This window comes from Antechinus flavipes, chromosome 2 (assembly GCF_016432865.1).
Source record: "Antechinus flavipes isolate AdamAnt ecotype Samford, QLD, Australia chromosome 2, AdamAnt_v2, whole genome shotgun sequence".
NCBI classification, from domain to species: domain Eukaryota; kingdom Metazoa; phylum Chordata; class Mammalia; order Dasyuromorphia; family Dasyuridae; genus Antechinus; species Antechinus flavipes.
This window is the reverse complement of record NC_067399.1, coordinates 483,317,841-483,343,478: the sequence shown is the minus strand read 5'-3', so window position 1 is coordinate 483,343,478 and position 25,638 is coordinate 483,317,841. Positions and strand designations below refer to the sequence as shown.

Here is a 25,638-nt window from a genome sequence, read left to right as displayed (position 1 = left end):
ATCTAGTTTAAACCTTGATTTTATTTAGGAAGAAATAGAAGTAGAGGGAAACAAAGTAACTTCTTGCCCAGGGTCACATAGCAAATCAATGGAGAAAAAACATTTAGAAGCTAGGCTTTTTTATTCTGTTCTCATTGCTTTGTCTTTCTAAAAAGGCAAATGAAAAAAAGCCATAGTATGAAATGAATATACTTAATACTCAATTGTTCTTGATAATAGAGGATAGTAATGGTAAGCTTTGCAATATTACTTTGTTTGCAAGGAGAGAAGTTGGGTGGGTTCCCTTTTAAAAAAATCAATCCCTGAATAAAGCCTTTTTTGATCACTCAAGAGTGATAACTTCAACTTGTGAATCCTATACTGAACTTTGTTTAAGTCTCTTAATAATCCATACCATATATTAAAAATGTTATTCACTTGCATGTTCTGCTCCTTCCCCTTTGCTTTAGATTTTAGGGGAAGGTGTGCATCTTAGCTAAGTTTTGTATCTCTTGAGATACTTAGTCATGTACTACATATATACTTATTAAATGTTGAATTAAATGTTGAATGAAGACCATACATGGGGAATCGATGTTGGAAATATGAAAGGGGAAAGAATGTTTTTTTTCTCCCTTTAAAGACGTTCTGAGCATGGAGAGTTTCTGCACTTTACTTCTATTTAACTTTGGAAGGATACATGAAGTGGCGGATTTCTGTGGATGGTCAAAGAGGTCTGGCATACAGAATGGGTTGTCAAATTATTTGGGAGTACCAGGACCTGCTTTGGGAATACTGGAAGAAAATAAATCCTTTTTCTGATGGTTCTAATTACGTAGTGTTAAGAGAACTTCCTTGAACTTGTGTTTTCATTCCAGGTTTAAGCTTCATTGGGGGTAAGAACCCTGAGTACCCAACAACACTCACCATGGTAGGTGAAGCCCCTTACCTAATCTCTGATTTGGACAGAAAGGCTCGGCGCCGATCCTTTGTGGAGAGATATGATTCCAGTTTAAAAACAATGATCCCTTTACGGCCCCATGCAAGGTAAGCCCATCGCTCACAATTCAGCAGAACAAGTTCCTTAAAATGTCCAATATTTATAGGAGCTGATGACATTAATCTGAAATTCTCTTGTTTTTTTTTTTCCTACAACTGCTTCTGGGGATTAGGCAGGGATTGTCCTGTGTCTGCTACTTTGAAAAACAGCATTCCCAATCATGGCATTTGGAGTTTCCTAATTTTAGCAGGATGTGGTACCATCAAGGAGTGGGTGGGTACATGTGCAGCCCAGTAGTTCTCTTTCCCTTTCTTTCCCCCTTTTTTTGAGATCCACGGGAAGGAAAGAGGGAGGGAACAAGCATATATTAAGTGTGTACCATGTGCCAGTATTGTGCTTAGCAGTTTACAAATATTATCTTGTTTGAGAACTCACAAAGTAAGGCCAGTAAAGTAGGGTTATTATCATCCCCATTGTACAGTTGAGGCAACTGTGCCAAACAGAGATTAAAATGTCTTGCTCAGGGTCACACAACTAAAAGTGTGTGAGGCCAAATTTGAAATCAGCTCTTTATGACACTAACCCAAGTTCTATCCATGATAACATTTAGCTGCCTCTGGGGGAAAAAAAGTGACTAGAAGTTAAAGCTATGAATTATCTCCTGAGGTGTTTTTTTCCTGGGGTCTCCTTCTTATACCTCTTGTAAAATGACAACATTTTCATAGTGTTTTAAGGTTTCCAAAGGATTCAAAGCACTTCCATTTTCTTCATAACTGTGAGGTAGATAGGGCAAGTAGTAATTATCCCCACTTGTATAGATAAAAATAAAAACTCACATTTTAAACTACCATTGATAGGTCAAAATTAAGGTGGCTAAGTGATTTGCTCTGCTAATTTCCCTCAAAGCTAGGTCTGTTGGATCCTGTCTCCGTCCAGAATCTAAGAGGAATTCTGACAGTGTCAATAGTATTGCCCTTCCTAGGCAATTATAGCATTCTAAATCCACTATCAGAACAGTATGGGCTTTGCCTGCTCCAGAAGAGATGGATCTGCTGAATCATCCATAGACTTTTCAGACAGTTAATAAGTATTTATTAAATTTCTGCTACATTCAGGTGCTGTGTTAAGCTCTGGGGATACAAAGAAAGACAAGGATAATACTTGATCTAAAAGAGCTCACAATCTAATGGGACGACAATACAAAAACACTATATACAAATAAGTTAACTACAGAATAATAAACAATCATCAGAGAAAGCTCCACAATTAAAAGGAATTGGGAAAGGTTTCCTGTAGAAAGTGGGATTTTAATTGGGACATAAAGGAAGCCACCAGGTAGAGATGAAAAGGAAGAGTATCCTAGGCATGGAAGACAGCCAGAGAAAATGCCCAGAAACAAGAAATGGATTATTCTCTTGTCAATGGAAAGGTGGCCACTATTATTGTACTGAAAGGCACTTGGGAGGAGAGACTGGAGAGATGGGGATGGGTTTTGGAGGGCATTGTGCATTTGATCCTGAAGGTGATAGGAAACCCCTGGAGCTTACAACTAGTGCCAGGTACAGAGAACATGGTCACTTCTGCATTTTAGACAAATACTTTTGGTGACTAAATGAAGAATGAATAGAACTGAAGGCGGCCATTGAGAAACAACCTCCACCCCCCCCCCCCAATCCTCTTGCAAGCCACTGCAACAGTCCAGGTATGAGGAGATACAGGCCTGTTGTATCAGAGGGATATCAGTGCTAGATGGGGATGGGGTGAGGATGGTAAGAGATGGTGAGTAATGGAAGATGAACATAGGTACACATACTGAAAGACTAAAAGGGAAGAGGTACCCTTGACAATAGTAGAGAAATGGAAGGGAATAATGATTGACAAGATATTTGATACCTATATTATTACTCCATTTTGGAACCTTTGTTCTGGACATGTTAAGTTTAACATGTCTATTGGACATCCAGTTCAAAGTATCTGAAAAGTATTTGGGGGTGCAAGTCTGGAGGTAAGCAGAGAGCTTAGGGCTGGGTAAATGGATTTCAGAATTGTAGTATAATCCATGGGAGCTACTAATATCACCAAAAAACCAGTATAGAGGGAGAAGAGAAGAGAGTTCAGGACAGAGCACTATGGGTCACCCGATGTTAATAGGAATTATTTGTATAAAGATCCAGTAAAGAAAACCAAGGAGTGGTTCTATCTAGGAGAAGAGCCAGGAGATAAGAGTGTGATCAAAATTGTCAAAGGCTACAGAGAGATTAAGGATGAGGACTGAGAAAAGGCCTTGGGATTTAAGATACCCATGGAAACTCTATAGAGAGACTGCTTGAATAATAACACTGGAAGTAATATTCTAGAAAGTTGAGAAAAAGTAAAAGCATCTCTTGCAGATGATCTTTTCAAGAAGTTTTATTGCAAAGGGCAAGAGAGAAATGGAACAATAGGAGGGATAAAGGATGAATTGAGAGTTTTTTGAGGATATGGGAGATAGGGGAATGTTTGTCAGCAGTAGGGAAGGAGCCAATAAGCAGAAATTAAAAATAAATGAGAGAATGGGGATTATGGAGGAGGCAATCAGCTGGAGCAGACAGGATGGAATGGAACTATTTATGCAGGAAGAGAGGTTTGTCTTGGCAAGGAATAGGGCCTCCTCTTTATGTGAGGTAGGGATAAAGTAGGTGATAACAGAAGACAACCGGATGATGTAAGTTGAGCAGGAGGTGTGCTCAGCAAATGGCCCAATTTTTTTTTTCAGTAAAATTTGAAGTGAGATTCTCAGTAGAGAAGATGGGGAGAGTAATATCTATAGAAAGTTTGAGAAGTAAAAAAAAAGATTTCGAAGAATTGCTTTGGAAAATGGAGTGAGTTGACAAAGTGAAGTAGAGATGGAATGCTTAGCAGTAGTGTAGGCCTGGAAGTTGAGTTTATGAAACATAAATTTATAGCAGACTCAGAATGGCTGCATGATTTTTCTGCTTCATTCAGCAGCTTGTATATAGGAACAAAGGCAGCAGATACTGGGAGTGATCTGGGGCTGAGAAATGACAGGGGACAATTAATGATATGATAAAGGGATAAGGGATTTGAAGAGGACAATGTGGAGTTACATTAATTTACCAAGGGGTCATGGTGGGGAAAGTGGCTAATGTAGGAATGATGTTCTGGGAGAGAACTGAGTGGTCAAAGGATTGGAGGTCATGGAGTGAAGGAAAAGACACAGGAGGGAGAGAAAGAGGTGAAAAGCCAAAAAGATTGTTATTCCATAATGGAATTTCAGAGTTTTTAAACATGGAGTTGGTTGATTTGTTAAAGATGGCAAGATCCAGGTAATGACTATTTTTATATGCTGGTCTGATTTGGGTTCTAATTGTTTGATGTATTGTTTATTGTATGCCTTTTTTTCCTGGTGAGACAGTGGAATCTTTGAGGTTAGAGAGAGACTATCTTACATTTCCTTTTTATCTCTCACAGATGGGATAGAGGTATGGTCACTGGAAGTAAGTAAGCTATGGAACTGGGAGATCAGCATCTCTGAGGGAGAAGCAATATATACATTAAACTCTCCTTGTATGGGAGTGGAAGCTGGGAAGAAGAAAAAGACTGTGAGCCAGGTACTAAGGAAGGAAAGAAAATATCCTAGAGTTCTGCAGATAATAGCTATCAGAATTTTGATAGATGTGGATTATATGGATCTTAAGTAAGGGAGGAGAAGTACCTGAGTAGTGAAGGGAGTACCTAGAAATGGTAATGGAGAACATATTCCAACTATTTGACTAATGAGTTCACTTTGACTAATGAGTTGAGGGGAATGGATGAAAAGTACAGCCAGTGCTAGAAAGAGTAATCATAAAGACAACTAAGTTATTTCCTCTTATGGCAACCATTACTCATTTGTGATGACCAGGGCTGGGATGCAGCCTTTGATTACACTACCTGGTTTGATTTAGCTTCTAATTGTTTGTTGTATGTTTTTTCTCTTTGGTGCGATGGTGAACTCCTTGAGGTTAGAAAGGACTATCTTATGCTTCCTCTTTATCTCTCACAGATGAGATAGTAAGACAGTGTAAGGTTTGGTCAGTGATGGAACTGAACAAAGCTAATTTTCCCCACAGGGACAAACCTGTGGCTTTGTCCACATAGGTTCTAATTTATAACTTTTGGGAATACCAGACACAGATGAGCAAAGGCCTCTCCAAAATCTTAATTACTTAGGGGCTTTCCATATTTCAGTTTTTTGCAACAATAAGGGCTGCTATTTACTGTGGATTTTCTAAAGGGTTTTTGCATTTTCCATTTAGGTTTCATAAAGCACTTTATGCACATTGCCTCAACTGATTTTGACAATAATGCTATGTGTATTGGGATTTTTATTCCCTTTGTACTGATGAGGATACTGAAGCTAAGAGAGGTTAAAGTGGCTTGTAAGGTACACAATAGCAACTGAGGGTAGCAACCCAACCCTCAGCTCTACTACTTACTGTGTAATCTCAGAAAAGCTACTTATTCTCTCTTGAGCTTTACTGTCCTCAAATGTAAAATGACTTTTATGGTCTGTCCACCCCTATGACTATGAGTCTTTGATCCATGTCCTCTGTACCTTGTAAGGCCGTGGTAAGGTTCAACTGAGATAAATGTGAAGAAAATTTAGAAATCTATAAAGTACCATGCATGTTATTATCTTATTAACAGGGGTGATAGGGCCAGACTTCTGGTGATACATTCCTCCAGCTCCTTTACTCGTGTTATATTATTATGACTGTAATTAAGAGAATAAAACCCCAGTCAGACATCTGGTAATACAGAAATTTAAAGAATAATAAATATCATCTTTCCTCTCAGGTTGGCTCCTAATCCAGTTGATGATGCAGGGTTATTTTCATTCGCCACATTTTCCTGGCTTACCCCTATAATGGTCAAAGGCTACAAGCACATTCTGACTATGAACTCCTTGCCCCCACTGTCACCTTATGACACATCAGACATCAATGCAAAGAGGTATCATTGCTTTATTAAAATATTTCTGAAGCTTCCATGGAAGTGTGCCTAAACGAACTGATTTGCTTTGGGTCTTTCACTCAACTGTGATTGATTATTCCCTCAAAAGGGTATGGAGTTAGGAAAATTAAACTAATCATAAAAGATAGTCAGGGGGCTCTTTTTTATTTCTAGATTGCACTCTTTGAACCTAGTAGAATTCCCTATTCTTCTCCCCATATTTCGGTGTCATACCCAAATGTTCTGCTGTGGGGTGATGGGAGGTAGGAGAAAAGCTCCTCAAAGTTAAAACATTTTATTCAAGATGACCTCATCATAAGTAATGTCCCTTGATACAAGGATAAGGTTGGACTTCAACAAAGGAATCTTCCTGAATTACAGCCAAGGAAAGTTAAGGGACTTGTAAGATTAAGGTCACACAACTAATGAGTCCCAGAGCTGTGGTGGGCAACTCATTTATTTTAACAGAGGACACTATTGACAATAGTAATATAGATGGTGGTAGCAATTAAGAAACATTAGGCCACTAGCTTAGAAATACATGAGCCAAAGAGGAGAAGCAGTTCTTCCCTTTTTACTTCTAAAGAACAAGGCCATCCTTTGCCTCGAGAGTCTCTTCCTACTAATGCTTAGAGATGTTATTGAATAGGCAACTTCACAACTTTTGTGTCTTTGAAAAAACTAGAAGAGAATAATAGCAAACAGATTGAGCAGTTGCAACCATCTCCTTTTGTCACCTGTAATCAAGAGACTCACAAAAAGTCCCTTTGTACAGCAATTTGTGGAAATGGCAAAGCTGTTCTACAGAATTCAGAGTTGCAGTATAAAAGATTCAGAAGTCCATTTTACTACCTATTATATAAATTGTGTTATAAGACATAGCTTTTAAAGAGACTAGCAACTTAGTATAACCTTAGATACAATGTGGCTTTAGACCTATCTATTCGGAAGACAAAAAACTTTTCCTTCCTGGGCTTGAGAACTATGTCACTGAGTTACTCCCTGGTAAATACCTGTACTAAGCAGGCATCTCTCTTAAGTGTAGGGCTATTTTTCAGGGAGGAGGTCCTGATTCTTGGCCTATCATGATCTAGCAGGATCTTTTAGGGATACCACTTTCTCTCTTTTCTGTTTTATGTATCTTTCTAATCCTATCTTAGCTATAGGATACTAGCTATAATTTTAATGCTGCCCATGTCTCAGAATCACAGGGTTACAAGGTTGGAAGAGGGACTTCAGGGATTACTCAATTCAACTTAATACCTGAAAAAATAATCCCCATTACAAAATAGTCAAGTTATTTTGTTTTGAGACCATCCAATGAAAGTGAATATTATTTGCCCCTCTCTTCATTATTGCTCTGAGATAACCTCAACCAGGGTTGAATAGTTCTAATTATTAGGAATGTTTTTCTTACATAAAGCCTTGATTTACCTTTTAAAAACTTGCTTGAAATTAAATTAATTAAAGCAAAATGAGTAACCACTCAAATTAGCCACTAAGATGTAACAAGATCACTAAGAAATATTGTTTTAAATGGCAACTCTTGAGACAACATAGGTCTCTCATTTCAAGGCAAAGGTTTTAGGGATCTTGTGGATCAACTGTGGTCAACATGCCATAACATTAAGGGGGAATAACAAGGGAATATACTAATACTATGAGAAAAACTACATTTTCCTACAATTTCCTCTCCAATCCATATCCTCCAACCTCTTTTCACATTTGATATTATGCTGAAGAAGACAATTATGGTAAAAAAAAAAAAGTGAACAGAGAGAAGTAAAGGATCCAGTAGATCCTGATCTTTATTCCTGGAGACAAAAGTTGATAGTATCAAGGCCAGTCATTCCAATACTACTTTAATCCTAGAAGAAGGGGCAATGCCTTCGTTACCTCCATATCCTTTAAGACGATTTTCTATGATAACTATTTATGCATGGATGCTACTTTGTGATTAGTGCTGATTTCCCATTCAGCCATCACATAGGTCTGTTTTCTTGCTCTCTGATGCACTTTGGATGTACAGCTAAATATAATAGATCTGTTGGAGACTTATCCCCTTCTAGATGGTAAGTTCTATGAGGGCAGAGACTATCATTTAAAGTTTGTATGTCCTCTAGCACTTAACCATGGTTCTCTGTATACATAAAATACTTAATAAATGTTTGTTGAATGAATGTGAACAATAAAAAGAGCAAGTGGAAATATGACATCATTCCTTCTTCCCCCATCCCTTCTAACACAGGTTTCGATTCCTTTGGGAAGAAGAAGTAGCAAGGGTGGGTACAGAAAAAGCTTCAGTGGGACGAGTGGTTTGGAGATTTCAAAGAACTCGTGTTCTGATGGATACCATAGTCAACTTCCTTTGTATAATCATGGCAGCCATAGGGCCGGTAAGTGGAGATTGCCTTTACACAGATTCATAATTTAGGTATCTAAACTGGCAAAGAATGTCATTAACTAATTTTTGAGTTAATTTAAAAAAATTATATCACCATTATCTTTATATCCCCTCAGAGACTTACTTTCAAAAAGCAAATTCTGAGTAAAGCAATGATCACTAAAATTAATTAGATGGTCTACTTTCTGGGTCAGAGAGTTGACGTTTCCCATGAGGTATTCTGTATTGGCTTAAACCACTGATCTTTAAATATTACTCAAACAATTAAGCTGAACTCTATACTCTACTCCTGAATGCCTCAAGGCAAAAGAATTAAGAACCTTCCCAGTAAGAGGTGTAAAAGGAACTATGATCATCTAATATTAAGAATATGGATTATTGTACATACACATAATATATTTGATCACATCAGTATATATATATATGTATATATGTATATATATATGCATATATATATGACAGTCACCAATTTAATAAGATTTTATGAACAATGGGAAACTAAGAAGACTTGTATTCATAAAATACTTTTCTTCTGGCTGAAGGTATGAGGGATTCTATCCTGGAATATATTCCCCTAGAAGGAATCCTACTTTGAACTGTAATCTGTCATTTATATCTCAGACTAAGTGAGGTAATCAGAATTTATCCAAAGAGCCAGTCTGAAGAGGAAGGAGAGGGTGAAAGACTTTAAGAGTAATAGGGTAATGAAAGCAGGAAGAGAGTAACCCTGAGTAGAGGGTAAATGTACCAAATACTGGCTGGAAATAGGGATAAGAAACTTCACTTCTGAGGATGCTCTTCCCTGATTGTGAGAGAGCTCATTCCTTTTAAGTCAAATATCAACTCGGGGACTCAACACCAGCTCTCCCTCTGAATGACTTGCTGCTATTCTTTGGCACCTGTCAGTTCACTCCCTCTAATGTGAAAAAGTCTCTATTTCTGTGGAAGGAAAACACCCTATAAGCATTTATCCTGCAGGTGGTGTCTGGTACTCAGGCTGCTGCACTGGGGAGCCCGAGGCTTTTTATCACTCTGTGCTGTTTTGCAGACGGTTCTCATTCACCAAATCCTCCAGTACACAGAAAGTACCTCCAAGAATGTCTTCGTTGGCATTGCCTTGTGTGTGGCCCTTTTTTTCACTGAGTTTACTAAAGTTTTATTCTGGGCACTGGCATGGGCTATAAATTATCGTACAGCCATCCGACTGAAAGTTGCCATCTCAACTGTTGCTTTTGAAAACCTGGTTTCATTCAAGACTCTGACACACATCTCTGTTGGTGAGGTAAGCAACCAGAGTCTTAAATTATATTAGAAGAATAAATCTGACAAGTGAGCTTTCTTTTTTTTTTTCTTTTTTCTTTTTCAGCATGCTTTATCTGGCAATGCTGGAGAGTGAAATGGGTGGAAGGCTTAAAATCATGGCTAGGTTAAGGATTTAACTCTGCAGCTATCCTGAGCCCTCTTCCCTTTGTACTTTATTATCTCATATGATGCTCTAATAAGCTTCCATTGGTTCAATTATCATCTCTACTTAGATGATTCCCAGGTCTATATATCCAGTTCTAGTTAATATACTGAGGTAAACTTACATATTCAAATACCTCTTAAACTTCTTGAATTATATGTCTTACAAATGTCTCAAACTCAACATCCCCAAAATAGATCATTTCATTTTCTTTCTACTCAAAACTCTCTCCCTTTTCTGACCTACTATAGGGCATAATGATCCTATCTTCTTACTCCTCCAAAGTCATAAGCTTGTTATCATCCTCAACTTCTTACCCTTCATATTCAATTAGTTAGTCTTCACAACATTTCTCTTTAAATTTGAGGCATAAATGGGAGATAAAAGGGAATCACTGGAATTTACAACGTGAAAGGGGGAACAGTTGTTTGACACTGTCAGACCTATACTTTAGGAAAATCGCTTTGGCACCTGAGTGGAGAATAGATTGTGTGGGGAGATATTTGAGGCAGGAAGATCAGTTAGAAGCCTATGCAATGATCCCTTTTAAAGGTGATGAAGGCCTAAGAGAAAAAAGGAGATATATGAAAGATGCTGTGAAAGTAGAAAAGACAAAATCTGGCATAGGTTGGTTATGTGGGCTCAGTAGCAGTGAAGCCAGGGAGGATATTAAATAGTATACCTCAGAGATTAGCAGGATGGTAATGTCTTTGATAGAAAAAGGAAAGTTAAAAAAGGGGAGAGTTTTGAGAGAAAGATGAATTGTTTTGGATGTGTTACATTTGAAATACCTATCTGTGCATGAAGCTTGAGATATCTAAAAGCATTTTGTGATTTGTGACTATAGTTCAGGAGAGACACTTAAGTCATTAAATAGAAACCTGGGAATCATCTGTATAGAAATGATAATTAAAATCAAGGGAGCTGGTCACCAAGGGAGATAACAGAGTAAAAGACAAGGCAGTCTAGGATTAGTGTATGTGACATTAATGAGGAAACAGCAAAAGAAACTGAGGAGAGGCCAGAGAGACAGAAGCAACACATTTCATGAAAAGCTAAAGAAGAGGAGAAGGTAATTATCAAATGCTGCAAAAAGGTGAAGAAGAATGAGGTTTGAGAAAAGGCCATTAGATTTGGTAAGGGATAAGTTTCAGTTCAACAATGAGGTTGGGAATCACATCACAGAGGGTTTTGGAAGGCAGGATAAGAAGAATTAGTGGAGGGACCAAATGAGAGCTTTCTCAAAGAATTTAGATACAACAGGGATGAAAGAAATGGGGAAATATCTAGTGGGAATGGTAACACTGAGAGGTTTCATTGTCTTAGCTTTGTTGTTTTAGAGATGGAGACTGGGTCTGTTTGTAACCAAAGGGAAGAGGCCAATAGTTAAAGTAAGAACATGTATAAGTCAGAGCACTCTACTGGGAAAAAAAACAACAGGAGATAGAGGGATTATTTTGGCAAGGAGAAGGATGATTTCTATGATGTAAGAGATGAGGAAAGGATATGTGGAAGCAAACAGCTTCCATATTAAAAAAATGGTTGAAATATGAGGCAAAGTCAACAGCATAGAGAGAGGGAGAAAGAGGTACCTTAGAAATAACTAAGGCGGTTTCAGATGAAACAAGAAAGTTTGAAATAGTTGCTATGAAAAATGGGATAGAGTAGAACAATTGCCTTGCTGTAGTAAGGATCCAACTGAGAACAGATAGCAAGTTTTTATGATTTCTTCTAGCTCTATTCAGTAGCATCTGAGTAAATACAAAAGAGGTGTGGATGGTAGGAGTAATCTAGGTTTGTAATTTGGCAAGACACAAGAGGCAAGGGACATGAGAGAACAAGATAGTGTTTTCACTAAGGGGTTTGAGGTAGGGAAAGGAGGGGAGCAGAACCAATGAAAGGGAGGTGTCTTGAAAAAGGTAAATAAAATAGAATGAGTAACAAGGTTAAGGGCCATAAGACATAAAGAAATATAATATAATAAAATGTTATCAAATGAAGGAATTTCAGAGTCTTATTATGTACATGAAAGTTGAAGAATTGTGGGTGATGGTAAGTAGTATGACCACCTCTGTGTATAGCTGAGATGGAGTGGAAGATTACATCATAGAAACTCTGGAACATGGAAATCTACTGATTGAGAAATGGAGAAAACAGGATATTTAAGGGACAATTAAAGTATATGTCAAAAGTCCAAAAATATGAGGGCAAGAACTGAGGGGGAGGAATAGACTGTGAACCAGGTACTAAATTCATTGAGAAAAGAAGGTGAATGCCCAAGAGATTGAAAGATAATGGTTACCAAGATCTGAACTAGATGATAAATATATATAGTCTAAAATTCAAAGGAGGAAAGGTTGCTCCTGATGATGCTAGACAGAGAATGTGGGAAATGTGGGAGTAGCATTGAGGAACATTCTTTCTGAGGTCTCTTGGCATCCCTAACCTTACTCTCTGGGTTTACTTTTCCATGCATGGACTCCATGAGCTTCCTGGGCATCAGTTGTATGTGGTTGTATTGTATGGTTGTCTGCATTTTTTCTTAGAGTTGTCAAATACTTCTCCTAGCTCAACTCTTTTCTGTAAGTTTTGTGTCCTACTACAGACCCCTGGGCATTGGTCATATCTGAGGCAGATTTTATTTCTAGTACCGGACATTGCAGTTTCCTAAGGATTCATGACAATTTGGGGGAAAAGTGAGCAAGGAAATGTTTTGTTTCTGAAAAAGTTGGCCCTTCTGTTATTTGAACATGTGTATTTTCTTTTCAGGTCATCAATATACTATCAAGTGATGGTCATTCCTTGTTTGAAGCTGCCTTATTTTGTCCACTGCCAGCTACAATTCCTGTCCTGATGGCAGTGTGCTCAGTGTATGCTTACTTCATTTTGGGACCCACAGCTCTCATTGGGACATCTGTATATGTGATATTCATCCCTATTCAGGTAGGGCTTCTGATTTTCTTGCTGGTTTGAAGCAAACTATTCAAATATATCTGGACACTTAAAGTCTCTTGTCCAGAAAAATGTGTAAGTTTCCTCACTACATGTTGCATAAGAAACATGTCTTAATTTCTTACAATGATAATGCATATTTCTCTGCACTGCCATGATACCATTTTAGATCTTGAAATGACCAAGATAGAGACAGAGCTTGACCCTCAAACTTTCTATACTTGCAGTCTTTGATTAAGAAGGAAATGATAAATAAAGGTATTGCCATTTGGACCTTCCTGGCATTCTCCTACAGTGCAACATCAACGTTATAAGAGCAGAATATACTCTGTTATGTATTACCCGAGCTGATAGTGTGTATAGGCTTGGTGATTGAGTGCCTGGCTACTCTTCCAGGATCAGTCTTATAAGTTTAGAGAAACTCAACAGAATACTGGCCATAGGTATGATGAACTTGTGGATGGATTCTCACCAACTTACAAAGACTGCCTTTTAAGGAGTGAAAGAATTTAAATTTTCTGAATCAGGAATAACCTACAGTCATCCTTTTAAGTTCTGCTGACTGAAACATATATCAATCTAAGTTCCATTCAATAAAAAAAAATTCTAGACATTAAAACCCATAAGGAACATGTCCCAGTGCTAACAATAGGTGTTTATATCAATTGAGATTTCTTTCCAGCTTCTTTACCATCCTTCTGCTAACTATCCTGATGACTAGTGATACATATTATAACCAGATAAACTCTCAACCTGGCTCTTCCTGATCCACTATTTTTACTGGTTTCCTCTCCATAATCATTTACTCTCCACCCATTTCCACTGGTCTTTCTCATTGTTAACTAATCTGATGGATTAATTTAAGTAATCTATTAGTTAATAATGCCTTTCCCTTTCTCAGGATTCATACAATTATTAAAGCTAGAAGGGTCTTTGCTTCCTTAATGTTCTTCACCAATGCCTCTTTCTGAGGCTTCTTTAAGTCTATGTCAGCAGAGCATGAGCACTGGAAAGTCATCCTAAACTGAAATGGCTTTGAGAATAGGCCTAATTGGAGCCTCTCTGATCACAGTAGGTAGACAGCCCCCTTTACTCTACTATGGCACGTAACAACCTGTCCTCATGGATAGAGTGTGAGATTTAGTCAAGATACTTGAGTTTGAATGCAAGCTTAATGCTATAAAATATGAGTTATTATCCTGATGACACAGAATATTGGCTCTGACAATGAGTGTCTCAGTCTTCAGCTGAGAACCCTCCCCTCTAAAGGTAATATGCTCCAGTGACTGGAGCATGATTTAAGTTTGAACAAGAAATCCAAGAGGGAACAAAGGAAGAAGTTCCTACCCTTTGTGATTTTTAAGGGCCTATCTAAGACCATTTATTTAGTCAGTCAGCAGATACTTATAAAGTGCCTAAGGATACAAAGAAAAACAAAACATAGTTGTTCTCAAGAAATCAGTCTTGTGAGAGAGACACACACACACACACACACACATAGAGAGAGAGAGAGAGAGAGAGAAAGAGACAGAGAGAGACAGAGAGACAGACAGAGAGAGAGAGAGAGAGAGAGAGAGAGAGAGAGAGAGAGAGAGAGAAAATGAGAATATAGAACTGGAGCAGAACCTAACTGAAATACATTAATTTAAAAAATACAATTATTTGACGCCAATAGATAATCAGGATTGTGAAGGGTATGTAGTAACAAATATTCAAATAAGCAAATGAAAGGGCAAAATAACAGATAATAGTGAAGTCTGAATCAGAGAATGGAAGAAAATGTTACAGTTCCTTTCTAAGTAATGAGTGTTAGCCATTTAACAATATGATGATGATGATGTTCATGTTCCCTTTTTTCCTTTGGATCCTCTTTGCTCTTAACCCTCAATCTTCAAACTAACTAAAGTCATTCCCCAGGCTGATGCTTTACCTATTTCTTTGAGTCTCTGATTTTTAGCACAGTTGTAATGCAGTGATCCTCTATGAAGGTAACATTTTGCTCTTTGATTTCAGATGTTTATGGCTAAGCTCAATTCAGCTTTTCGAAGATCTGCCATTACTATGACAGACAATCGTGTCCAAATAATGAATGAATTTTTGACCTGCATCAAGCTTATTAAAATGTATGCCTGGGAAAAATCCTTTACAACCAACATCCGAGGTAGAATAAACATGGACCCCCTTTATAGAATCATTTACTTTGTAGAATGTGCTAATCAAAGAAGGTTCTAAAAAAATACAAAAGAATTCCAGTAACCTCTACAGGGTTTCTTTTCAGGATTTGAGAATGAATGTATTTATTAGGTAATAGGCCCAGGAATCTGTTTTTGTGCCTCCAAAGTCTCTATGGGATGGCAATATATGCTTTAATATTTATAGGGAATCAGTAAAATAATGCTGCTTGAAGAGTCCAGGTGGGATGGTGGAAGAAGACTGGTTTATCTTTAACTAAAGTATTTCACCAGAATAGTGCATTCTGGAAGAGAGCTACCTAAAGATATTTACTAGAATTGGAGAATATATGTATATGTTCTTCTCTCCTCATCTGTCATAGTCATAGAATATTTGGATTGGTAGAATGATGTGTTTCCTCCTTAAGAAAACCAGGATTCAAAAATAGTCTTTTTTTTCCTTAAAAAAAGACAACTGAAAAATCATTTAAATAGAATCTAAATGTAAATTTAATTGCAGGGACATTTACATAATTGCTCTCATGGAATCAGGTGGTTGGCCAGTTAATGATCTGAACTACCATTTACAATTGACTCTCTGGTTCTACAATTATACTTTTGTTGCACCAGCGATTAAGTGGGGCTGAAAATATTGTATTATCCTATGTGAGGCTAGATTTAGAAAATGAAATCTGTGTGCCAAAGGAAGTGCTATGAACTAAAGCATCAACACCCTCATGATGTCCTTCCATGATCACCAAAAATGTCACATACATATATCCTCAGCTTTAGAAAAGAGGATACTTTCTACCTTCTAGCAAAAAAAGCTTGTAGCTTTTTCTAGGCTCATCAGAAGATGACAGAAAATAGACAGGACCTTAGAGACAATCTTAGATAGTCCTCCTCAATTTACAGATGGGGAAACTGAAGCCCCAAATGGAGAGATGACTTGCTCAGCATTAGTGCTGTGCATGCAATATCATACTATTTTGAACTATTTTTTCTTTCGTAGGCATAAGGAAGAAGGAAAAGAAATTGCTGGAAAGGGCAGGGTTTATACAAAGTGGAAACTCAGCTCTTGCACCTGTTGTGTCCACGATGGCCATTGTCCTGACTTTCACTTTCCATGTTCTTTTAAAAAGAAAGCTCACGGCACCTGTTGTAAGACAAGCCTCTTTGTCTCTTCTTTCTCTATCTGTTTAAGGTATCCCCTTCCTGCCACTCTGGGAAGCTTGTGGTATCTGGGAGGGTAGCTATTTCCCAATGTTTCTGTAACATGACACAGGGCCCAATTGGTAAAGGCCTTCATGTCTTTCAAGCCTTCATGTAGCTCAATCTGACATCTGTTCCTCCCTTTTGAAAACAAGGGATTGGGGCAGGGGTAGGTGTCAAAGGTAAAGGAGGGTTCCAGACTGAAGGAGCCTTGAAGAAATGGAAAAGGATAAATTACTTTTTTAAAAGAAAAGTCCAGTTGGGATGGTGTAAGAATTTGGGGAAAGGGTAAAGTTAGAATTGGAGGGGACTAGTGTTTCCAGTACCTAACACATACTAAGAGCTTAATAAATAATTGTTGAATTGAACATTTGTTTGGACACAAGGAAAAGTCAAAATTTTCTTTGAAGGACAGGGATGATTTCTGGCCTTTGCAACTTAAGACTATCTCCTAAGGTGTCAGATCAAGAGAGAACTCAGAATGTAATTAGGAGTTGAAGTCAGAGAAGAAAGCAAGATAAGACCAGAGGAAGACAGTTTCAGGAATGTCAATGAAAAAAATAACCTACATGGGAAATAGGCAGTAGAATTAGAAGTGAGGAAACTGAATGTGGTGGGGGAGATGTTTTGAAAAGTCAGAACCCTTTGCCCCAGGGGAATCTGGAGTTGTTGGGATAAAGAACACCTTGCATTTGTCTGGTATAATAGAATACAGCACATTTTACTTTTTAAAGAGCATTTGTGTATATGTCATCTCATACATAGTTTACTCTCAAACACTCCAGGGATTTGAACTGAACCACAAACTGGAACAAATTAGGCTAATTTGCTGAAGATCCAACCTACTTTTTTAAAAACTTAATTGAGATATAAACCAAGTTTCCTCCCTATTTTTTATTTTTCCTCCTCTAGAAAACACAAAGCACATCAATTCAGAACTCTAGATTTTGAGGATCTGGTTTAATTTCTGAACCTATTGCTTACTGGATGACCTTGTAATTCCTTTTCTTCACTGAACTTGTTTCATCATCTGTAAAATGAGAGGGTTGTTTAAATGATCTCTAAAATGTCTTACATCTCTAAATCCTATTTAACCAATGAAATTAGAATTGAGTCTATATGTTTTCTAAAATTACTGAACCAGAGAAATTCTCTCAGAATTTCATTGCCTTTGGCATAGCTACTTCTGTCCTTCTCTTCAGTGTCATTAGCTTTGTGGCAGGCCTGGAGAAACTTGTGATAACTTGCACATACCTACCATTAAAAGAGTTGAAGAGAGGGGCACTGTTCTCTAAAATGGGGACATGGTTTTAAGGAAATGACTGGGATGGAAGAGATGACTTTTCCCATTCTATGGAAGAACTAACTGAAACCTGGCCCATTCTTCAGTGATGTGCCAAACAGCAGTCAGGAATCTCTTAGGATTCAAAGAAAGCAGGTGTGATGTAAGCTTTTAAAGTGGGTGGTTGGGGAGCAGCCATCAATTATAGATTGTCTCAGCAAAAACAACAGGTGCTGTTTACTGGGGATGAAAGGATGTGTCACTTAGGAGAGAAATGGGGGGAGACACTTGGCCAGAAGCTAGAACCTGGCCAGGGCCAACTGACTGCTCTCTTCAAAGGAAGGCAGGACAGAACAGATGATTTGCTCCTGTAGTGGGTGGAGGGTCTTGGGTCAAAAGCCATATTGCTGGCAGGAAAAATGTCCAAAGTGGGTCCTGCTGTATAAACAGACACGGGCAGGCTCCTAGAAATGAGCAAGTGCAGACTCAGGACAGAGTCAGGAATTGTAGTTGCCAGACAGACCAAATGGAGCTTAAAGAAACTCCCAAAGAAATCCCACTTGGAAGAATTGGAGGCTAGTTCATTAAAAGCATAGGAAGACAATTAATGATGATGGTGGAGCAGGGGAGCACAGTAGAAAAAGATGACCTGTATTCAGATCCCAATTCTGATTGACCTGTGTGATCTTGGGCTAATCATCATCTCTCTGGGTGGGCCTCAGTTTCCTTGTCTATGAAATCAGAGGGTTGGACTTGATAGCTTTCTAACTCTAGATCTTTGATAGTATACAATCAAATGGGAACATAACTCAAGTTACAAGTGCTGTCTGTTCTGAGACCTCCTTTGGTCTGGCCTCTCTAAATGAATGTGTTTCCTTTTAGACAGGTTTGTGGTGAGGAAATCACTTGGTTAACCTTAAAACTTTATAGGAATAGAAATTGTTAAATGTAATTTTTACTTAGATGCCAGATTCAAACTTGCCAACACCTTGTTTCTAAGCCAAAGGGGAGTGGGAGAGGGGAAAAGGTTTCCCCAGAGGCTTCAAACTCTGATTTAGTGTTTATCCTCCCAATAAATGTAAACCCCACGAATGAATGGCTTCAGACACAAGATAATGGCCCATCCCAAACCCTCATACTTTTCTTTTGTCCTGCAGGCATTTAGTGTGATTTCCATGTTTAATGTAATGAAGTTTTCAATTGCAATCTTGCCTTTCTCAGTCAAAGCAGTGGCAGAAGCTAACGTTTCTCTAATGAGATTGAAGGTATAACTGTCTCTGGGTGAGTAGGGAGGGGAGTTTCCATTTCTGGGAAGGTTTCTAGGTCTGGAGAATATTCTTTTAGTCTGGGGACAACAGCAGAAACTCATTGGATGGATTAGGTCTTTAGGTGGGTGGTCTTTGGCGAAAGGTATCACTCCAGAACTGGATGAACATGTATAGAAAAGGTACAGCATTAGTTTTACCTGTGCTGTTGTCTTTGTAAAAGGTAAAAATGTCCTTTGTACATGATGATTCCACTAAACGATCATCAGAAGGATATATACTTCAAGCTCTTCCCTACCCCACCCCTCTCTTCCTCCAGTCTTCCTTCCCACCACTGCCAAAAAGGCACAGTAGTAAGATGAAAAGAGATGTGGACTTGCTATCAGAGAACACAGACTCAAATTCTGGCTTTTTTGTTTAATGTCCTAGTCAACAATCATTTATTAAGCACTTACTGGTGCCAGGAATGGTGCTAAAATATTGAAGAGACATCCAAAAGATAGTTGTAGTTTAGGAGAAAGATGAGGCTGAATTCAGATACCTGGGATCATTGCATTGAAATACCTCTGTAACTCTGGTAAGTAACATAAGTTGTCTGGACTTCAAGTCCCCCTTTTGTAAAATGAAGGGTTAGACCCAATGGTCTTTTATGTCCCTACGGCTCTAAATTGATGATCCCAAGATGTTTCTTAAGAATACATCTGGCTATTCCTTTCCTCTGCTCTCTATTGGTTACTAAGTAACCAATTACTTAGCTTAGCATTCAAGGGCCTATCCAATCTGATGCCCCTTACCTTTCTAATTCTACACTCAGAACACTCACTGATGGCTCATTCTCTGCTGCTTCAACAAGTTCAGCTATTTTGCCCTGTGTCTTTTCAAAAACTGTCACCTAAAAGTAGAATCTTTCTTCCTTCTCTCCCCATGTTTAATTTTTATTTTCCTTTAAATATTTACTGTCTATTATATGCAAGGCACTATGTTATACACTGTCAAATTTCAACTTATCTTTAAAGCACATCTAAATTCTACCTCTTACATGAAGAAAACCTGTTCCCCTGAAAAGTAATAACATTTCCCCTTTCAACTAATAAAACATTTTGTTTTGTACTTTTCTAGTGCAATTATTATGTATTACTTACTGTTTCTTTTTAATCTCCTATTTGACTGTAAACTCCATGAAGGTAGGGATCATGTTTTAGCTAAATTTAATACCTGCCCTAGTGTTCAGCAATGTCCTGCATCCAGTAGGCTCTTAATAAAATCTCCAGTAATAGAAATGGATTTCACTCAACTATTACTGCTCTCTAACTTATCTTTGCTTCCTCCCATCCTAGGCCTGTGAAACAATACACTTTCAGAAAATGGCTGGGTGGAGTTAGAGTGCCCTGATTTGATTAAAATACCAGTCTATCCAATTGAGCAGTCCCATCAGAGACAGGGAAGGACACTCTTAGCTTCACATATGTATGGGAATGAAGTTTATGGGAACATTCCTTTTATGTGACATGTTATATACTAAAAACACCAAACAAGGAAAGATTTATTAAATAGGTAATGCTAACAAACCCAAGTTGCCTTCTGAATAGCCTGAAGTTACACATTGCAATTTACATTTATGGGTCATGGAAAATACTGTAATGTTTCTTTCAGGTAGATGGTGTCTCAAAAATTAAATTTGTCTCTAATTTAATTTTAGAAAATTCTTGTGAACAAAAGCCCCCCATCTTATGTCACCCAACCAGAAGATGAAGCTACTGTCTTGGAACTAAAAAATGCTACTTTGTCTTGGGAACAAGAACCTAGCAGAGTAATTATCCCAGGGAAAGAGGGTAATAAGAAAAACTCAAAACCAGATCTGGAGACCTCCAAAGACTCAAACCTGAAGTTCTATGGGCTTGCTGGATCAGAGGAAAAAGAGAAGACAAGTCCAGTCCTGCGAGAAATAAGTCTGACTGTGAAAAAGGTAGATTTTCAATACCTCTCCAAGACTTTCCAGAGATAAGATTTGAATGCTGTAGAATTTTTGAGAAAAGGCATTACATTTATTTATCTCTTTGCTCTCTAATCAGAACCTGTCCTGACTTTAATGCATACATGTGTAAATCACAAGGGTATGTTTACCAGTATTGGGGACAATAGATTCCTTGGATCAGTATACAAATAAATCTGTGTGGGGAGAAGGGAAGTCATAGAAAGGCACACGTGCATGGATCAGAGAGAGACAAACGGCTTAGCTTTCTTAATTCTTTGAAAAATGAAGCATGTTGACAAAGTATATATAACATATAAATACCAATTTTGCCCAATAATTACTCTTCCTTTCAGAACTGCTAAATTTAAAAAAAAATTGCATCTTTAGTTGTAAAGGTGGGAGGAAGGGGAAAGGTTGGAGAGGCAATGTTGTTTTTCAGGTTAGATAAGCTCAAAAAGGGAGGATATTTCTTGTTGATTATGCAATGTGGACCTCAATGAGTATAAGAAGAGTATATGTTCTTAGAGCAAGTCAAGAGATGGTCTATAAACATTGCTTAGTGTAACTGTCTACCATCCTCAAAAGTTGAACTTGCATGAAGCTTTGTTGTTTAATGTCCCTCAGAATTCTGTATCTTTGCTCTCATACTTCAGATTTACCTTAGAGGCAATACTATCACATTTTAATTAAAAAAAAAAAAGAAATTGTATTTTTTTCTCTTTTTTTTTTCCTATTGCTCTCTTTAAAAGTTATTTGCTAGATCAGTTGATCCAGGGCACATTATACAGACAAGGTGTAGAACAAAGACTGACAAAAAAATCATCTCCCTACTTAGGCCTGTATATGGGTTATGCCAGATGGGGCTGCCCAGGATCCAGAGCCCACAGCTGGATGGAGGTAACTTTTCTAATCTCTGGGAGCTCTAGTTACTACACAGCTGCCCTTGCTACTTCCTTGTTCTACTTCCTTCTCACTTTCATTCTGCCATTCCCATGAGACTCTGATGAGGAAGAAAGCAACACGTTCAGTGATTTGGTTGCTTGAAGTTGCTGGCTTCTCTTTACTCTTTAAATGTGAGAGTTCTCAATGCTCAACTGGTACTTGTGCTTAGAGGTGCCCAGTTCCTGGTAGGTCAGTTGTCTGTCCCCTTTCTTCTTGTCTCCTACAGGCTCATGCCTGCCTGGGTACTCCAGAGTCAGGAAAAACAAGTTTACAACATTTGTATTGCTGAAACTTCTCTGACTACTTTGCTTTGTGATTCAAACCACACTCTGAGGCCCTCTTGCTTTGGTTAGTATGATCAAGGAAGGCACAAAAGTTAAAATTTTTAAAAGATAAAATTATTTTTAAAAATTAGCTGCTTTCAATAACCATTCCTTAAACTTTACTGTCCTTCTAATGGTTAAAATCTAGGGCTAAGCGAGCAAGGTACAGTTTAAAAGATGAATTTTTAAGGCTGACAAGATTGTTCTGCATTTTGCATTCTGCAAGGATATTGATAAGGTTTAGATTTAGGGAACCAACATGAGATTAGGGTTTCTAGTGGTCTGGGAGTTAAATGATAAGGTCTAGTGGCAGGTTCGGGTTTCAGGGAACTAAATGGAGAGGTTCTTGCACCCCCTTGGGATAGCACAAGGGTAGGGAGTTTTGGGGACTCCCTTCTGGCGGTGCAGAGGTTCTCTGTAAAGAAATTTACAGACTGAAAACCTAGATTGATAAAAGAGGTTTATTATGGGGATTGGAAGTAAGATTAGAAATCCTGACAGAGAGGCAAAAGTCTGATTAGGAAATAGTTGAGGATAAAGAGAGGGTGGCACTGGAAAGAATATTCCAGTGGTCAGAGGCTCCTTGGCATAGCATGGCATAGTATAGCTGGCATATTTGAAACCTCTGCAAAGAGAGGGTTTTATTTTGGTTCTTTTATAATGGGAGCTTTAGCTGAAGGAAACTCATGGGTGGAGTCTCAAGTTGGCTCCTCTCTGGGTTTCAGCTTGAACTGGAATTTGAATTGAATTCAATGAGTTTCAGGACTGAGCTGACCCCACCTAAATAATAAGGATGAAACTGTTTGTCCCTCAGGGCAGGGTCCTTCACTGAGGCAGAGTTGAAGGAGATTTTCTCCTTTAAGGATTTTTAGAGTTTCGGGTTCCCTCTTCAATATGATTAAAATGCAAAGTTTGCATTTCGAGTTAAATTTAGAAATTAATTTTAAGTTAATTTGACCATTTGAATTCTTTAGTTTGATGAATAAACATCTTTTAAACTGAATATTCAGTAAATGTTCACCTTAAAAAAAATTCTCTGGTTGGATATCCTAATGAAATATCTTATACATGTCCCATATCTGTCTGTCTAATCTGATTTGTGTTTTCTTTTGATGATTTGAATGCCTGAAAAGCAAAATCATCCTTATCTCTAATATTTTCCTTTAATGTGTCGATGATAAACATAGCCAATTTATCTTCCTTTGTGACTGATTATCTGATTAGCTGTAAAGTAGAAAAGTTAACTTCTCTGGTCTCTTCCATTTTGGAAGATCCTGTAAAATTTAGTTTGCAAGGAAGGAAAAGCTGTTTGATAGTTTCAGGTTGAATTACTATAGTTGTAACATGGTCAATAATTTGAAAAAACAGCCTCTAAAAAAACAACCATCCTTCCACACACTAATGTGCTTCTTTTCTCCCCTCTTGTTGCATAGAGGTTGCATATCCTCTATATTTTCATTATCTCTTCTTTTTTCAAAACTTTCTCTTCAGGGTAAATCACATCTCCAAACAAGGTGGGGTTGGTGTCTCTAGGCCAAGAAGGAGCATAGTGCTTTGTGCCAACTCTCCATTTTTACAAGAAGTGCTCTAGGCTGCTCCACTCTGCTACACTGTGTAAAGGATTTAATTAAGATTTAACATTTCTGCATTCCTATATATACTTGGGGTTGAACCTTTGAGGCTGATGACAGGATTTCTTAGGGTGACATTTCTTATCCTCTCTTTTCTGCAGCTTAGAACCAAGGCATCTTACTAGGTTATAAGGGTAGGGGGTCCTGGCAGCACCACTGTGTCTAATCTCTGTTGTTTGGCAGGGAAAGGTCTTGGGAATTTGTGGCAATGTTGGAAGTGGAAAGAGCTCCCTCATAGCTGCCATTCTGGGACAGGTAAGAAAAATGCTGAAGAAATACTTTAAAAAATATAATTTCGCTAAAATAATGCATTTGAAACCCCTATATGGTCTATTTCTTGTAAAAAAAAAAAGGGGGGGGAGGGGAGGGGAAATATGTTTTGCTAGACAAATCCAGATCTGTGGCAGAGACCTATGTGGAAAAACTTCTTTTGCTCTATGCAATGAAAATAAGTATTCACAACGATTTTTCAATGGTAACTTCTCATGCTTTACTGCTTTACTCTTAGCTAATGTGGAAAATGGTGTCACACATACTTGCTGTCCAAGAGGCAAGGTTAAAACAATGACTGACCCCCTTGAGACTGTTCATTAAAACAGGATGTTCATGGGAATTTCTGAATTCCTAATTCCCTTTGCAACTTGGAACAGGTTCCCTCTGTGAGATGAAGCCTATCCTGATTGCTCCCATCTCTCTTCAAACTGCCTTGGATTGGCTTACAGTACACATGTATAGTGTGTTTGTCCACAGCAGAACTAGGAGTAGACCTCCTTGAAGTTCATATCCAATAGAGGCTACCAAAATATCTTAAGACAAAGTCAGTTAGTGTTAAGTGCCTATTATGAGCCATGAAAGAGCAGCAAGATGACATAATGAATAGAGTATTAGGCCTGGAGTCAGAGAAAAACTTATATTCCTTAATTCAAATCCAGCCTCAAAAGCTAACTATGTGGCCCTGGGCAGATCACTAAATTCTCCTCTACAGTAAACTGAGGTGGAGAAGAAAGCCAGTATCTTTTCCAAGAAAATTCCAAATGGGGTTGCAAAAGTCAGATGTGACTGAAAACAACTGAGGACCAATAATATATGTGTTAGGTACTATGTGAAGTGCTGGAGATGGAAAGGTAAAGGATAGTCCCTGCCCTTGGGGAGCTCACAATCTAATGTGAGGGGAAGATACTATGTAAACAAAAATATAGGAACAAGCTACATACAGGATAAATAGGAAAAATCAACAGAGAGAAGGTATTAGAATTAAGAGGAATTTAAGAGGGTTTGGGGGTAAAGACAATAAATTCAGTTTTGGACATGTTGAGTTAAAGATGTCATAGGAAATCTAATTTTAGATGTTTGCTACATAGCTGGAGGTGTGAGACTAGAGGTCAGTAAAGAGATTAGGTCTAGATAGATTTGATAATCATCATCATAAAGTTGATAATTGAAACAATAACAGTTGATGAAATCACTGAGGCAGTACAGAGGAAGAAGAAAAGGGACCAGAACAGAGTGGGATTGTTCTTAGTTGGCAGACAAGACCTAGATGAAGATCAAGCAAAGGAACTTGAGAAGTGTAATGGTCATACAGAGAGGAGGAGAAGCAGGGAAAGTAGACCCCCCCCTCCCCTCAAATCTGGAGAGAAATGATGCAGAGGTCAAGAGGAGGTTTGAGAACAAGCAAGCAGGTATTTTAATGCTTTTACTGGATTAATTTGATTAGGATCATAGGATTTATAGCTGGAATGGTTGCGGTCATTGATTATTCATGAGTTCAACTCCTCATTTTACAGAGAAGGAAACTGAAGGAGTTAAGTGACTTGACTGAGATGAGAGGGAGTGGAAAGATAATTGCAAGCAATTATTCTAGTCTGTTCTAGTAAGTAATCACTTACTAGCTATGTAATTTTGGGTTACTCACAACTTCTCTGGACCTTGGTTATTTCAGCTCTAATATAGGGACCAATCCCACTGAATCTATATGAAGGCAGGAGCCTGGCCTGGATGACCACTTTAAGTCCATACTAGCTCTTTTAAGACCCATGGTC

The 25,638-nt window shown here is 38.1% G+C and overlaps 1 protein-coding gene across 1 annotated transcript in view; it reads left to right on the top strand.

The window, feature by feature from the left end:
- The first annotated feature begins 876 nt into the window (after positions 1-876).
- The window catches only part of ABCC12 (ATP binding cassette subfamily C member 12), a 68,998-nt gene continuing 44,236 nt past the window's right edge, over positions 877-25,638 (top strand). Inside the window, exons 1-10 of the mRNA XM_051979805.1 lie at positions 877-1,026; positions 5,819-5,974; positions 8,223-8,370; positions 9,427-9,660; positions 12,613-12,786; positions 14,809-14,956; positions 15,979-16,127; positions 18,618-18,725; positions 20,425-20,691; positions 23,780-23,851. Coding sequence (XP_051835765.1) covers positions 908-1,026; positions 5,819-5,974; positions 8,223-8,370; positions 9,427-9,660; positions 12,613-12,786; positions 14,809-14,956; positions 15,979-16,127; positions 18,618-18,725; positions 20,425-20,691; positions 23,780-23,851 — 1,575 coding nt within the window. The 5' untranslated portion in view covers positions 877-907. The remainder of the gene's footprint in view (positions 1,027-5,818; positions 5,975-8,222; positions 8,371-9,426; positions 9,661-12,612; positions 12,787-14,808; positions 14,957-15,978; positions 16,128-18,617; positions 18,726-20,424; positions 20,692-23,779; positions 23,852-25,638) is intronic.